The 12,751-nt window shown below is 40.6% G+C and overlaps 2 protein-coding genes across 2 annotated transcripts; one reads left to right on the forward strand and one right to left on the reverse strand.

Annotated features, from left to right (window-relative positions):
• Positions 1 to 805: 805 nt before the first annotated feature.
• LOC119549617 (sodium-dependent serotonin transporter) lies at positions 806 to 9,058 on the reverse strand. The gene is made up of 8 exons (XM_037857789.1): positions 7,684 to 9,058; positions 6,074 to 6,552; positions 4,966 to 5,242; positions 3,323 to 3,533; positions 2,811 to 3,263; positions 2,004 to 2,298; positions 1,131 to 1,331; positions 806 to 1,076 (listed from the first exon to the last, which is right to left on the reverse strand). The coding sequence occupies exons 2-8, from the start codon at positions 6,257 to 6,259 to the stop codon at positions 831 to 833; spliced, it is 1,869 nt and encodes a 622-aa protein (XP_037713717.1). The 5' UTR covers positions 6,260 to 6,552; positions 7,684 to 9,058; the 3' UTR covers positions 806 to 830.
• Positions 9,059 to 11,008: 1,950 nt separating this feature from the next.
• LOC119551876 lies at positions 11,009 to 12,134 on the forward strand. Its single transcript, XM_037861471.1, has 2 exons — positions 11,009 to 11,217; positions 11,292 to 12,134. Exons 1-2 carry the CDS (start codon positions 11,151 to 11,153, stop codon positions 11,960 to 11,962), a joined length of 738 nt encoding a protein of 245 aa, XP_037717399.1. The 5' UTR covers positions 11,009 to 11,150; the 3' UTR covers positions 11,963 to 12,134.
• The last annotated feature ends 617 nt before the right edge of the window (positions 12,135 to 12,751 follow it).

Here is a 12,751-nt window from a genome sequence, read left to right on the forward strand (position 1 = left end):
AATTATATTTAAAAACAAATTAAGCGCGCCGGAAAAGCAATGTAAATGGCTGTTTTACGATTGCCTTTCCTACGCGCAGGAAAACTGTCGAGTAATGCATTGTACAGGGCGCTCTCTATCCTAAAGCAGTTATTACTTAGAAAGCATTTTACCAAATTTTACTTCACTTACAGCTAAGCTAGTTAACGCTTACGAACTAAGGCTAGGGTTCCATTACTAAAACCATTGATGGCTGGACAACTAGAATACTTAGGTTCACTATGTGCTTGCAAAGCAATCAAACTAGATTAAACGTTGAGTTCCTCGTTCCTCCCTTTTCGCTAATGATATATTGTGCACGGGGAGTGCTGCAAAATGGCTGCTTTGCAGGACTCCCTTGTGGTGCGGTGGATTAGAGGCTTTCATTAGACTAGCCACTCGCTGGCCAGCGGAAACTTGAGCGGCTGGCAGCTGCTGAGTCTCAGCGAGCAGTTATTGTCCTCGGCAGCAAGTGGGATCCTGTTGTTCATCATGGGATTGCTCTGCACCGAGCAGAGGCTTAAACTATGGCTATTCGACTGTCTAAGACTAGTACTAATGATATCGCTGCTGATCCGATGCTGTTGCTGATACTGATGATGGTTCCGGCTCCTGTTCTGGTCCTCCGGCGGGCAGGAGTGGTTGCAGGTGTTGAGATTGTTTGAGTGGAAGGCTGCGAGGCAGCTCCTCCCTTCGGCGGCCCCTGAGGTTGTTGGTGACAAGCTGTTGCTGTTGCTGCTGCAGTTGAGATTGTAGATCTTGATGCTCATGCTGCTGGTGCGGATGTTGAGGTGGACCTGGGCGTGATCATGTCACACCGAGGTGCCCTGCTGGCCGGGCACCACCGATCGGCAGCTCTCCTCCGGCTGGAAGGACTCCTGCAGCCTCTGGCGGCATCCGCCCTTCGAGGCGAAGAAGAACTTGTAGATGATGTACAAGGGGATGCACAGCACCGAGGAGCAGGTGACCGCCCAGCCCACCTGGTAGCTCCAGTCGGGGTAGTAGTACTCCTCGCCGAGCATCTCCTTGTAGCCCATGATGGAGAATATGAAGATGGTCTGCGAGGATATTGTTATTATTAACTGAATTTAAACAGTTTTTCTTTTTTTTACCAGCAGGAATACAGGACTAATGTATGTCCAACAGATCCGCCAGAACAGACCCGGCTTGCTGCCCAGCATCTGTTCCACATCCGAGCTGAAGCGATCAACTCCGTAGAACCAAAACACTCCGGCTGCCTCTACGAAGACCACAAAAAGAATGGCCAATCCGGGTCCGTAGACATTCAGGAAATTGACCAGCACCACTCCACCCTAAAAGAAATGTGATTTTTAAAACCAGATAATATTTACCATGTTTAAAAAAACTATTTACTATCATTTATTGTCATTGTTTTCTATTGTATCTTATCTTTTCCTATATATTTTTGAAGAAGATCCTTGATATGAACTGACAAACCCTATCATAACTTTCGGTCACCCCTAAAATGTACCACCTCCTAACTGGCACTGATTAATGGCTGTGGGCTGGGCTATTGAATAGCTTGATCCCTTGACCGATACTGGTCACTCCAAGTGGCCAAGTGACTAGGACAGGCAGGAATAAAGAAGGCAGCAAATTACAATTTCAAATGTAATCAGATAAAGTGGCGGGAGGAAGAACTTGACTGTGGCTGTGTCTGTGGATGTTGCTGCAGGAGTTGGTGGTTGTTTGACCAGGTTGAAGGCAAACAAGCCCACTGCTCTTGACAGGTGATAAAAATGCAGGAAAGGAAGGGGGTCAGTGTGTGGAGATTAACTGGAGGACGATAAAAAGCACTTAACACGGCAATCCATCGACTCCTAGCTGGCATATTTAAACAAGAACAAGGGTTGCTATCAGCCAGATGGAGCGTTAAATGGCCCAGTTGGACATGCATGCATATGCATTAGCCGTCCTTAGGAGTTAATTAACCGAATCACAATCACAGCTCTTGGAGTACTCACGTAGGTCATCGTGGGCAGGGCGCACAGGAAGATGAAGGCCAGGAGCAGCAGGACGAACAGCTCCCGTCGCCGGCCAATCACTCGCGGATATTCGTCGCACAGCGCCGTAATCATCGCCTCCAATCCGCCAAAGGTGCTATCCAGTCCCAGGGTGATCAGCATCAGGAAGAAGATAATGCTCCAGAACACCGAGCCACTCATCGTGGCAATGGCCTCTGGATAGACAATGAATACCAGCCCGGGACCCTCCAAGCCCACTTTGTCGATGGAGGTCTTTTGCACGTAAGCCATGTACCTATAAACGAATAAATCAGATCACACAAAAAAATGAATCTCAAGTTATAAAGTTGATTTATGAAGCTCTTTCTCAATCTATCTTGAAAAATGTTATTCCATAGAGTACTTGCCCCTTAGTAATATGTATCAATGTGATTTGGCAAAAAGATAGCTATAAAACCAAACATTTTATTGTTTAATACTACTTAACTTTGACGTTGATTTATATTTTAGAATGTTATTAAAAATATATAATTATGAATATGAAAATTTATATAAAAATATATAATTAGGAATATGAAGATTTATATAAAAATATATAATTAAGAATATGAAGATTTATATAAAAATATATAATTCAGAATAATAAGATAAAGATGTAATTACCAAAAATGTCATTTATTATTTACAAAACAATTCTTTTAACTATTATAAACTATTCAATTTACTTGTAAACTTAATAAGCTAAATCCTTACTTTAGAACTATGTCTTTTTAAGTAACTCAACTCCAGTAGCAATTGCAAACTCACCCCAAAACGGAGAAGATGACAAAGCCGGCCAAAAAACTGGTCAGGCAGTTGATGCTGCTCGTGATGAGGGCATCCCGATAGCAATTGTTGTTAAATTTGTTGTAGCTGGACAGGGCTAGGAGGGTTCCAAATCCCGGGCCCAGAGAGAAGAATATCTGCGATGCGGCGTCGATCCAAACTTTGGAGTTCTTGAGCTTGTGCCACTCGGGGGTTAGGTAATACTTGATGCCCTCGTCTGCGCCGGGCAGGGAAACGCCCCTCACCAGGAGAATGATCAGCACCACATAGGGAGCCAGGGCTGTGACCCAGACCACCTTTCCGGCACTCCGCACTCCCTTCCAAAGGGAGAAATACACCAGTACAAAGACCCCGAAGACACAAAGTGCCAGAGTTGGCTTCACCGGACCCATGAAATCCAGCCCGTTGCCCTTGTAGCTCTCGAGAACTCTTCGCCTGCAAATCAATCGCTTGAGGATACGATCTTTTCAGATATATATTTACGTGGTACCCACTCGAAGAACTCCTTGGCTGGTGAGGTGGAAAATTCACTAAAGTTCTGACTGGTCACCTGCATGCAGTTCTCTGTGTTCCAGGGATTGTCGCAGGACGTCCAGGGCAACTTGGATGTGAACGAGGCGAAGAGATAGTACACCGCCCATCCAATAATGGTGTTATAGTACATGCCCATGTATATGTCGATCAGGCAGATTGCATAGCCAACACCTGGAAGTTTGAGGGATTTTGTGGTAGAGTCGTTTAGAAATAAATTCTTAAGTACCCCAAATAATATTTCGATTTGTTTTTATAATGAAAACAAATTAATAAGAATATTTGTTGTTGCTTTAATCTTAATGATATATTTAGACTTTGTATAATTCTGGATTTATAAAATACTTAGATCAAAAGTTAAGCAAAACACCCCAAACAATCCTTAAGTCCCCGTTAATATTCCTAATTGCTCACGATACAAGGCTGCAAACATGAAAATCAACAGGTAACTCTTAAAAAGCCAGCTTAACTGGGTCTGGGAATTCCAATATCTCTGATTGAAAACGGCCAAAGGAGAATAGACAGAAAAATTGGAATATTCCCGCGTGACAATTCGCAGGTTTCATCTTTTGTGCAATCCACCCTCCGATTTTCCGCCCGCTTACTTATGAGGCCAATAAGACACGTCACGTGATTTTGCCTCCTCTAAGTTTTCCACTCGCCCTGCTTTCCGGCTTTTCTTTTCATTTCGAGTCGCTTGGCAAAAGGTTTGCCAAAGCAAACACTTGTTGAGCAAATGATGACTGCCACAAAGTGGTGTTTGCTCTTGGACTTTTTACGAGGCGGAAAATGGGGGAGTCCCAAGAACCCGATGGAGTGGGATTTGGCCTAGACCAAGTGACTTGGCAAAAGTTAGAGTAAATCCATTGGAGAAGCTACAGCAACAGCCCATGCATTTTGTTTGTCACCTAATGGAATTATCAACTCGATATGCAAAACTTTGAATGGGACTTCCCCTCCAGTGGCTGTCTTTTCATCGCTGGTGTAAATCAATTTGAGAACAATTTAATTAGGGCCTTTGGCCCGGATGGAGGTCCTGCTGATTTGGGCCTTGTGCGTTCCGCTTGAATGAGTCGTTAATTGTTGCAACAAATCTGGTGACTCTTATCCGTTTCACTGCTTGATAATGTCGCCGGCACACACACAATGGCTTCCCTTTTTTGAACAACCCCCTCTGGAAAAAGAAACTTTGGTCCTTTGTGCGGTTCTGTGGCCAACAAGTGCGGGTGTCCTCGGAATCTGGCTGAGACAATAATGCTCGGCCGAGCGTAAAATATCAGACATCAACAACACATGAGCTTATGTTCTATATGAATTTCGCAGAGACACGCTGCGTATACTTAACTTCTCATTACAAACTGGCAGAGCCTCAGGTTGAATCCCTGCGCAAATATTGAACGCTTTTATAGATTTCAATATGCAATCACGTTTTTTGTGTTCTGCTACTAAAACTCAATATTTGTAATTCATTTAAATTGCCATTAAATCTTGTGTTATATACCCAAGCCTTGGGCTTATTTATATTTTTTGTACATCATTTTTTTTATGGCTTTTTTAATGCCATTGCTAGAGGTCAGTTATTATGGGGACTTTTTTTTATACACACCTTTTAGGGCCGGACAGATGCGCTTCCAAATGCTGAGGCAGCCGCACCGATGAAACTGACCCAACGCCAGTTCCATGTAAAATAGGGGTAGACCGCCGAAGATGAGGAACAGGCAGTAGGGAACCAGGAAGGCACCTCCGCCATTCTGGTAGCAAATGTACGGAAATCTCCAAACGTTACCCAAATCGACTGCGAAGCCAATCACGGCCAACAGGAACTCGGCCTTCTGTCCCCAGGTCTCCCGAGTTCTTTCCGTCACGGACACAACCAAAATGCGCTATATAAAATTGGGAAGAAAACATTACGAAGTCGGAGATTAAATAAGGCCTCCAAAAATAAACTCAACGAATTTACTTAAGGTTAATATCAGTTTTGGGCGGTTTGTGGGGGGTGCCTATTTGCTGAAACACACTTGCGCTGCGCTGGAATCCCTAGAATCTGCATACCTTATACAAATATTTTAGCTTTTTATAGTTTCCGAGATCACAACGTACACACAGACAGACGGACCCGCCTAGATCGACTCGGCTAGTGATACTGATCAACAATATATATTCTTTATGGGATCGGAAACGTTTCCTTCTACCTGTTACATATTTTTGACAAATTTACTTTAAAAGTAACGGGTATAAAAAGTGTTTAAATATTAAAAACTTTATAGATGCCGTACGAAATAAAGTGGAACAGATATTTCGTTACTTCAAATGTAAATACATTTCCGAAAATTGTCTAGATCAATAGAATGTACTATTTTAATAAGTAAAGATTTCTATTTAAACAGACATTAATTTAAGTTTCCTTCATGTATTCAAAAGATAAATCCTCCGTACAAAGATACAACTTTTCCCATTCTGATGGTCCCGCATAAACAGATGTAAGAATAAACTATGTTGTAAAAATCAGATCCCTTTTATAAACCGTTTTTTATGTGGAACCTCTTAAAATTATAACAACCAATTGGTTTACAAAATATCGTTGTTGCTGCTTGTTCAGCATTTTTATTTGAATACTTAAGAGGCTTAGTAAATATAGTAAATAAAATTCAAATTACTTATTAATTTATTTATTTATTAACTAAAATGTTACACTTCCGGCCCGGAAAACTCACCTCATTGTTGGCCAATTTCGGGGCCAGCGGATCGGTGACTTTGGCGGGCGTTGTGTGGTCGCCGTCGTCCTCGTTGGAGTCATCCTCGTTGTTCGGCGACTCCTTGTCGTCGCTCCAGGGAGCGGGATTCGAGCGGCCCGTCGTGGCAGCTGCTCCTCCGAAATCGGAGCTGCCGCTGCGGTCCATCTTGGCGTCGAGTGGGCGTTTTAGGGGCGGGGGCGTGGTGCCTGGAGGCGTGGCAGTGTACGCCGATCGCGGCACGAGCTTAGCCAGCCGAAATCTGGATCTGAACTCGGTCCGGGGCCAGAAAAAGCGAAATCTGCGCCTCTATTTGCGGCTTTTCACGGCCTTTTTACCACCTGCAGTCCCTTGATTTTCCGCAGTCCGCTTTTCCAGCCCGTTTAGCGCTGTGGTCGTGAAAATTGCATTTTTCCCACGGTTTTTCACATGCTGGCCTCGCTGAATCGACTGGCAAATTACTGGAACCGAAGTTAAACAATCGCATTAAATGGGCCACTTAACCATTATTCACGCCCAGGGGAGGCATTAAAATGAACAGATTTGTTGGCATGCAAAATAATAAAAGGCCGCTGACCACAGGTCTACGGAATTCTGAATCCCTTTAACTGCAGTAATGGCCACGAAAATCGTTTTAATGTCAATGTCGTGAAATATAGTAATTTTCGGACCTAAATTTAAAGGTTTGTCCTTGAGTTTCTCTGTCCATTCAATTTTAAGTTGCACAACGTGGCGTATGCTAAACGAATCTCACTTAGCTAAATGAATTCCCAATGAAAACAAGAGCAACCTTCATTTTATTCAGGGGCATCAAACCCCTTTCTTTGTACGACTTTTTAATTACCATTTAATTGTGGCCCACACGCGAAGTTAAACAGCAGATAAAGATATAGAACGTTGGGCACATGTGCCGACGGAATTCCCAAATGATAAGACAATGGCAAAATATACATTCCCGGAAAGCAAAATTCAAAACAATCAAAAGACACTTAGAGGTGTGAAAACAATAAAAGTTTGTTCTCCAGATGCCTCACAAATAAGAAATGCAAATATTTCAAAAAGCTTAGTTCACATTTCACTTTTTCCACATAGAATTAAAAATAATCTATACAAACTTTAAACTGAATTGAATGCAAAATATTTCTCCACCATTATTAAACTTCAAGCTAAAATGTTTTATACATTTTATACATTGTGTTTAAATTAGTATCTAAGTTTTAAATATCGAACATAGAAATAATCAAGCTTTTAAAATTAAAAAAAAACATTTAATAAATGTTGAATTAAGCAACAAATTATTAAGAAATGTAACTTTTAAAATCTTTGCAAAAGTCTTTTATTTTAATTTAAAAATTGTTTATTTATTTTATTATTAAAATTTCTATTGACATAAACTTAAACATAATTATAATCTTAAGGAAGGGATGTATTAAATTGAATTACGGTCTGTAGAATTGTCCCAAAGCCAAGTAAAATCCAATAAAATTCAAATATAAAGGGATAAATAAAATGAGTGTTAAATAATATTAACCCAAATGCATAAAGAATATATCAAAACACTTTTGGGGACTAAAATTATTTAATGGACTTACTTTTTGAATTAAACTTGGAAAAAAATGTACTTCCTCAGTTGCCACACATACTTTGCACTGAACACTTTTAATAATTTCCACGGCACTACACAAATTTTAAATATTTCTGGCTTCCATGCGTCCGATTTGAGAGACGCGCGCCGCTCCTTTGGGCCAACTGATGAATCCTGCGGCCGGATTCGTCCTTTTATACGCTGGATGCGCAGGCGGGCGTCAATTTGTCGTCGGCAGGATGTCGGGCCGAAGGATACTTCGGCAGAGTATCCTCCTTGGGGTCGGCGGTCGGAGGCATCCGACAGGTGGCAAAGTGTAACTTAAATTGCAGCAAACTGTTGCTTATCGAAGAAGAAGTTGGTTGATTGAACGCCCTCCCCGCCGCCTGCCTCCCCAAAAGTGGGCGTGGCTGTGGGCGTGGCCCATTAAAAGTGCCTAGTTTGCCTTGTTAAATGGTTGCCACATTACTATCCTGTCCAGCCGATTGACAAGACCAAAAGTTCCATTTCACTAATTTAGTTTCAAGTTGGAATGAATAATTTGCGGAAATTGCATTACAGGTTGTAAAGCAAAGTCACAAATTGATAGCAAGATTCAAGTATTTAAGCAATTGCTACAGTTATTTTGCTTATCTGCAAAATATATGGCCAAGTTTCAATTTATTTACAAATATATTGAACACGTAATTGGTCTCTTGAAAACATTCAACATTACTTATTTTCAAAATAGTGGTAATAATACATTTTTTTAACGAACTCCGTTTGTATTGTTAGATCTTTATTTTGTTAATTCATTTTGTTGTTTCATAATATTTAGCACCTTAACTTTGCACTTCACGATATATGTACGTTATATGTTATGATTAAAATCCTGTAAATTATACAGAAACTATGAAGATTCCACAGAAAAAACAGGTTGCAGTCACAAAAAAAACAAAGCCGATAGTTGAATTCAGTTAAAAGCGGTTTGAATTGGAACTTTCTGACTTCTTCAGTGGAAGTAAACTGTTTAACTCGTGGATACTTCCGAGTTGTTTACTCTTTGAAGTACGCCAGTTATCTGAGTTTTAAAGGCCCGTGGTGCTTCCATTTGATCACTCGATTTCATTCACAATGATTAAGTGATTTTTTAGCGTTTAATTGAACTTTTTATTTATTTGTTTTGTAATTATTATTATTGCGAGCGGGGACTGCGAACGCGCACACTCGTCTCGGATCGTCAAGTGGGTAAATCAGTAAATAAGCGTAATTGCAAATCGCCATCGGCACTATAATTCGCTGATCCGGGGTTCCGAGGGGTATGATCTGGAGTCTAGTTAGCACACGTTTTCTGTGGTTGGAGTAGGCTGTCTTGTAGTCGATGAAGAGCACAAAGCAGACTGATCTTTCTGCTGTTTTAGACGCTCTGTCTGTCGACATGGATGTAGAGTATTATTCACCACCCGACCACGTTCGTCAGCGGATCATCGCTGAATGTGCGTTCCTGAACTATTTTACCACAAAACTGGGCTTACATAACCGTAATTTGACATCGAATTTCCTAGCCTAGCCGCAAACTACGTCATCGGCTCCACAATTATTCTAATAAACGGAAGGCGCGAGATCTGAATGGATAATGTCATTGATCATGTGGTGGAAGTGAGAATTAAAAGAGTATAATTATTTAGAATTGTGTTGTCATTAATGATATAATGACAGTACTTTTCTAAATGCTTAGATACTAAAAATAGAAATAGTGGCGTTCACCGTATCGAAGTAATTGTTCTTTAGTAACGTTTTTTTTTTGATTTGAGTATACTAAAATAAGAGACCTAAAGCCGGAGTTACAAATACTAGTTTTATTAAAGGAAAAGAAATGATGCTTAGCCTTGTAACAATAGATTTAGTACAACTTGATTTTTAAAATGGTTTTCAGTATTGTTAAATTTCACTTGTTTATTTTGATTTTATTATAAGCTGAGCTGATTTAATTTCAGAATTTCTTATCAAGGTCGAAAATTCGGCTATCGTCTTGAGAATTCTTGGCATAAAGGACGACACATTCGTGTAGTAGGAGTTCTTCAGAGGTCCATAAGGTCCCCTTCCATGACTAGCAACGAATACTAGCAATAAATAGTTATTATGAGGAGGATTTTTTGCAAAAAACTCCACGTCTTTTTTGGTCGTTAAGGTTTGGCCTCCTACCCAAACTTCAAATCTGTATATGATGCAGATTTATTTAATATACGTAGAAAGAAGCATTCAAATATTATACCTATGTACTTGGTAGATAAAGGGCAAAATGCAACGCAATGGGCGGACGTTAAACCAAAGTCTTGATTAAATAAGGAAATAATTAATTCATAAATATAAAACTAATAATAAATATACTTTCTTAGATAAGGACGCTCCACAACGAAAATTATCCATATGTTATTCTGCACAGATAGGAGCCATCCAAGGCTGAGATCTCAGGAAAGTCCGGAAAGCCATTGATATCCTTTCGTTAGTTCACATTCCTGCTGCTTGAGTGAGAATCTTCCTGAAATGGAGATATTACGCAAAATATGGGCAAGGGCAAAAACTCCGACCGAATTGTTTATTAAAAACTCAGACAAAAACATAATATTTGGAGATTATCATGATTTCCCACCGCCCAAATCAAAAAGATTCCCCCTAAAAATTGTAGGCCAGTTCCAGCTCTGTATAATAAGCCAATTATTCAATTAAAATTATTTTACTAAGTCTCATAGTATTGCCAGATATATTTTATTAATATAAATAATCATAAAAAATAGTTTGAAATTCTGAATTGCCTCATTTTATTTTCAAATTCGCAATAATTTACAACCTTTACCGCCAAAGTCTTCAGTGTTTCTGAAACTGTAGGCGTGTGTATCCGCTTTACCTGGAGGGTGTATTCGCTAACTGCATTTCTAGCGATGTGCAAACTTCGATATCAGCAAATCGACCTAATGTTGGTATATACTGGTATATTTCATATTAATAGCTTTTTTGATGGAGAAACGCTTTGCTTTTCTAGTAAATTGAACCGCGTAACAAATGAGAAAAAAATAAAAAGCGTATTGGAAATTAATTTTAAATGTAAGAATGATGCAACTTATAATAAAGGGCTGTTTAACTTTAGAGCATATACACAATTTCTTAGATTTAAATAAAGAAAGCAGTAGAATAAATGAAAAATATATATTATTAATACAAATAACATCTTAAAATTATTTAAATAGGGAATTATAGTTTGAAATTATAATTTAGATGATCGGTATTTAGGTGATATTTCTTAGAACTAAAATGGTATTTATTTTATGGCCTGGTGGTAATTTCTATAGTTGATGGTGCGGTCACGCTGATTAGCAATAAACACAATTTGGTTAAATTAGTGAAACAAAAACAAAAACACCAAACAAATGCAGTGATTGGGATTCTAGCTGCACACAGTCGCGTCGGAACAGCAAGGATTACACGCAGGACGTGATGATGGTCGTCGGGGCACTCTGGCCACTAGCCATTTTGGTGGCCTCAGCCACTGCCTACAAGAACGGTGAGTAGTCATAGTGGTGTCTCAATCCTCCCCAGCGAAAGTTACTAACTGGGTGCTCCTTTGCCCCTGGCCAGTTCGCCTCCAGGACAACATGTGCTCGGACAAGCTTTTCTACACACTGGCCAAGCCCTTTCGGGGCGATCCCACGGTGCGGCTGGAGTTCGAGGACACCTCCGGAGCGATCGTGACCCAGATGTGGAATCTGACACTGCCCCAAGGCCATGCGGCCAACAAGATCAAGTACGACTGCCAGTTCCGGGTGCTGACCAGCGATCGACCCCCGCGCGGCATCTACACCATCATCACACGGCTCAAGTTCCGGCGCGATCCCGTGTCCAAGGAGTGTATCGACTACATCCAGTTCAGTAGTGGCAACCGCTCGCCCAGCGAGCGCATTTGCAATGATATCTCCATTGACGGCCCCGCGGGACGTTTGATCTTTGACCAGCGCGACCGCGAAGTCAACGTGCACATCTTCATCGATCGAACGCGCCACATACTGGGCGACCCGCTGGAGCTGCGCATGGTGCTGACGGCCCACTCCGAGTGCCAGTTCAACGGGGACTTCCTATGCGATCCCGGCGACCAGTACTCGTGCATCTCGCGCCACTTTGTGCGGGACAACATCACCAACTGCCTGTATCCGTGCCGGGACGAGGGCACCTGCTTCCACGACGCCATCGTGCCGGAGGAGATCGACACGGCCAATGTGGCCATCTCGGCAGTACATTTTCTAAATGCTTAGATACTAAAAATAGAAATAATTGCGTTCAGCCCGTATCGAAGTAATTGTTCTTCTATAATTTTTTTTTATTGGAGGGTACTAAAATAGGAGACCTAAAGCCGGAGTTACTAATACTATCAAGTTTTGTTAAATTCAAAGAAATGATTAAAAAACTTAACTTTCATTCCAACAATTTATTTTAAGTCAACTTTTGGGTCCACTTCAGTAGTGCACAGAAAAGATTCGTGAGTGTCCACGAGACACTCCTTCGTTTATACAATATCCTCTTTCGAGCGTTCTTATGGAATTTATTGGTTTCTTTCCAACGGATCGTAAATTATTTTTTCAAAATATATTAATATACTTAAATAAATCGAATAATATTTTGGATACCAATTTTTGATAGTTACTTTAAAATATTATTACCCTTACCCTTATGGACTACTTTCCGGTTTAGTCTCAGCAGAAAAATATCATTCGCAAGTCGATAGTATAAAAAGTTATTATGTTATGCTATAATAATAATCAAAACGTATACCTACTCGGTCGTCAAAGGGCAAAATGCAAGGCAATGAACGGACGTTAAACGAAAGTCTTGATTTAAGAAGGAAATAGTTATTTTATAACATAAAATTAATAATAAATATTTTTTCTGAGTTTACCACTAAGTTTTTGCGCGGGATATCCTTCGGTTATTTCGCATTACTGCTGCTTGAGTGAGAATCTTCCTGAAATGGAGATATTACGCAAAATATGAACCAAGAAAGGGCAAAACCTCCGACCGAATTGTCTCATAGTCTCATAGTATTG

This window comes from Drosophila subpulchrella, chromosome 2R (assembly GCF_014743375.2).
Source record: "Drosophila subpulchrella strain 33 F10 #4 breed RU33 chromosome 2R, RU_Dsub_v1.1 Primary Assembly, whole genome shotgun sequence".
NCBI lineage: Eukaryota > Metazoa > Arthropoda > Insecta > Diptera > Drosophilidae > Drosophila > Drosophila subpulchrella.

Excerpts from the sequence above, each read along its gene's own strand:
- LOC119549617 (XM_037857789.1), bottom strand. The coding sequence starts at position 6,259 with ATGGACCGCAGCGGCAGCTCCGATTTCGGAGGAGCAGCTGCCACGACG. Across the intron at positions 5,243-6,073 it reads CGAAATTGGCCAACAATGAG|CGCATTTTGGTTGTGTCCGT; the intron begins GTGAGTTTTCCG and ends AATTTTATATAG. Across the intron at positions 3,534-4,965 it reads CATCTGTCCGGCCCTAAAAG|GTGTTGGCTATGCAATCTGC; the intron begins GTGTGTATAAAA and ends TCAAACTTCCAG.
- LOC119551876 (XM_037861471.1), top strand. The coding sequence starts at position 11,151 with ATGATGGTCGTCGGGGCACTCTGGCCACTAGCCATTTTGGTGGCCTCA. Across the intron at positions 11,218-11,291 it reads AGCCACTGCCTACAAGAACG|TTCGCCTCCAGGACAACATG; the intron begins GTGAGTAGTCAT and ends GCCCCTGGCCAG.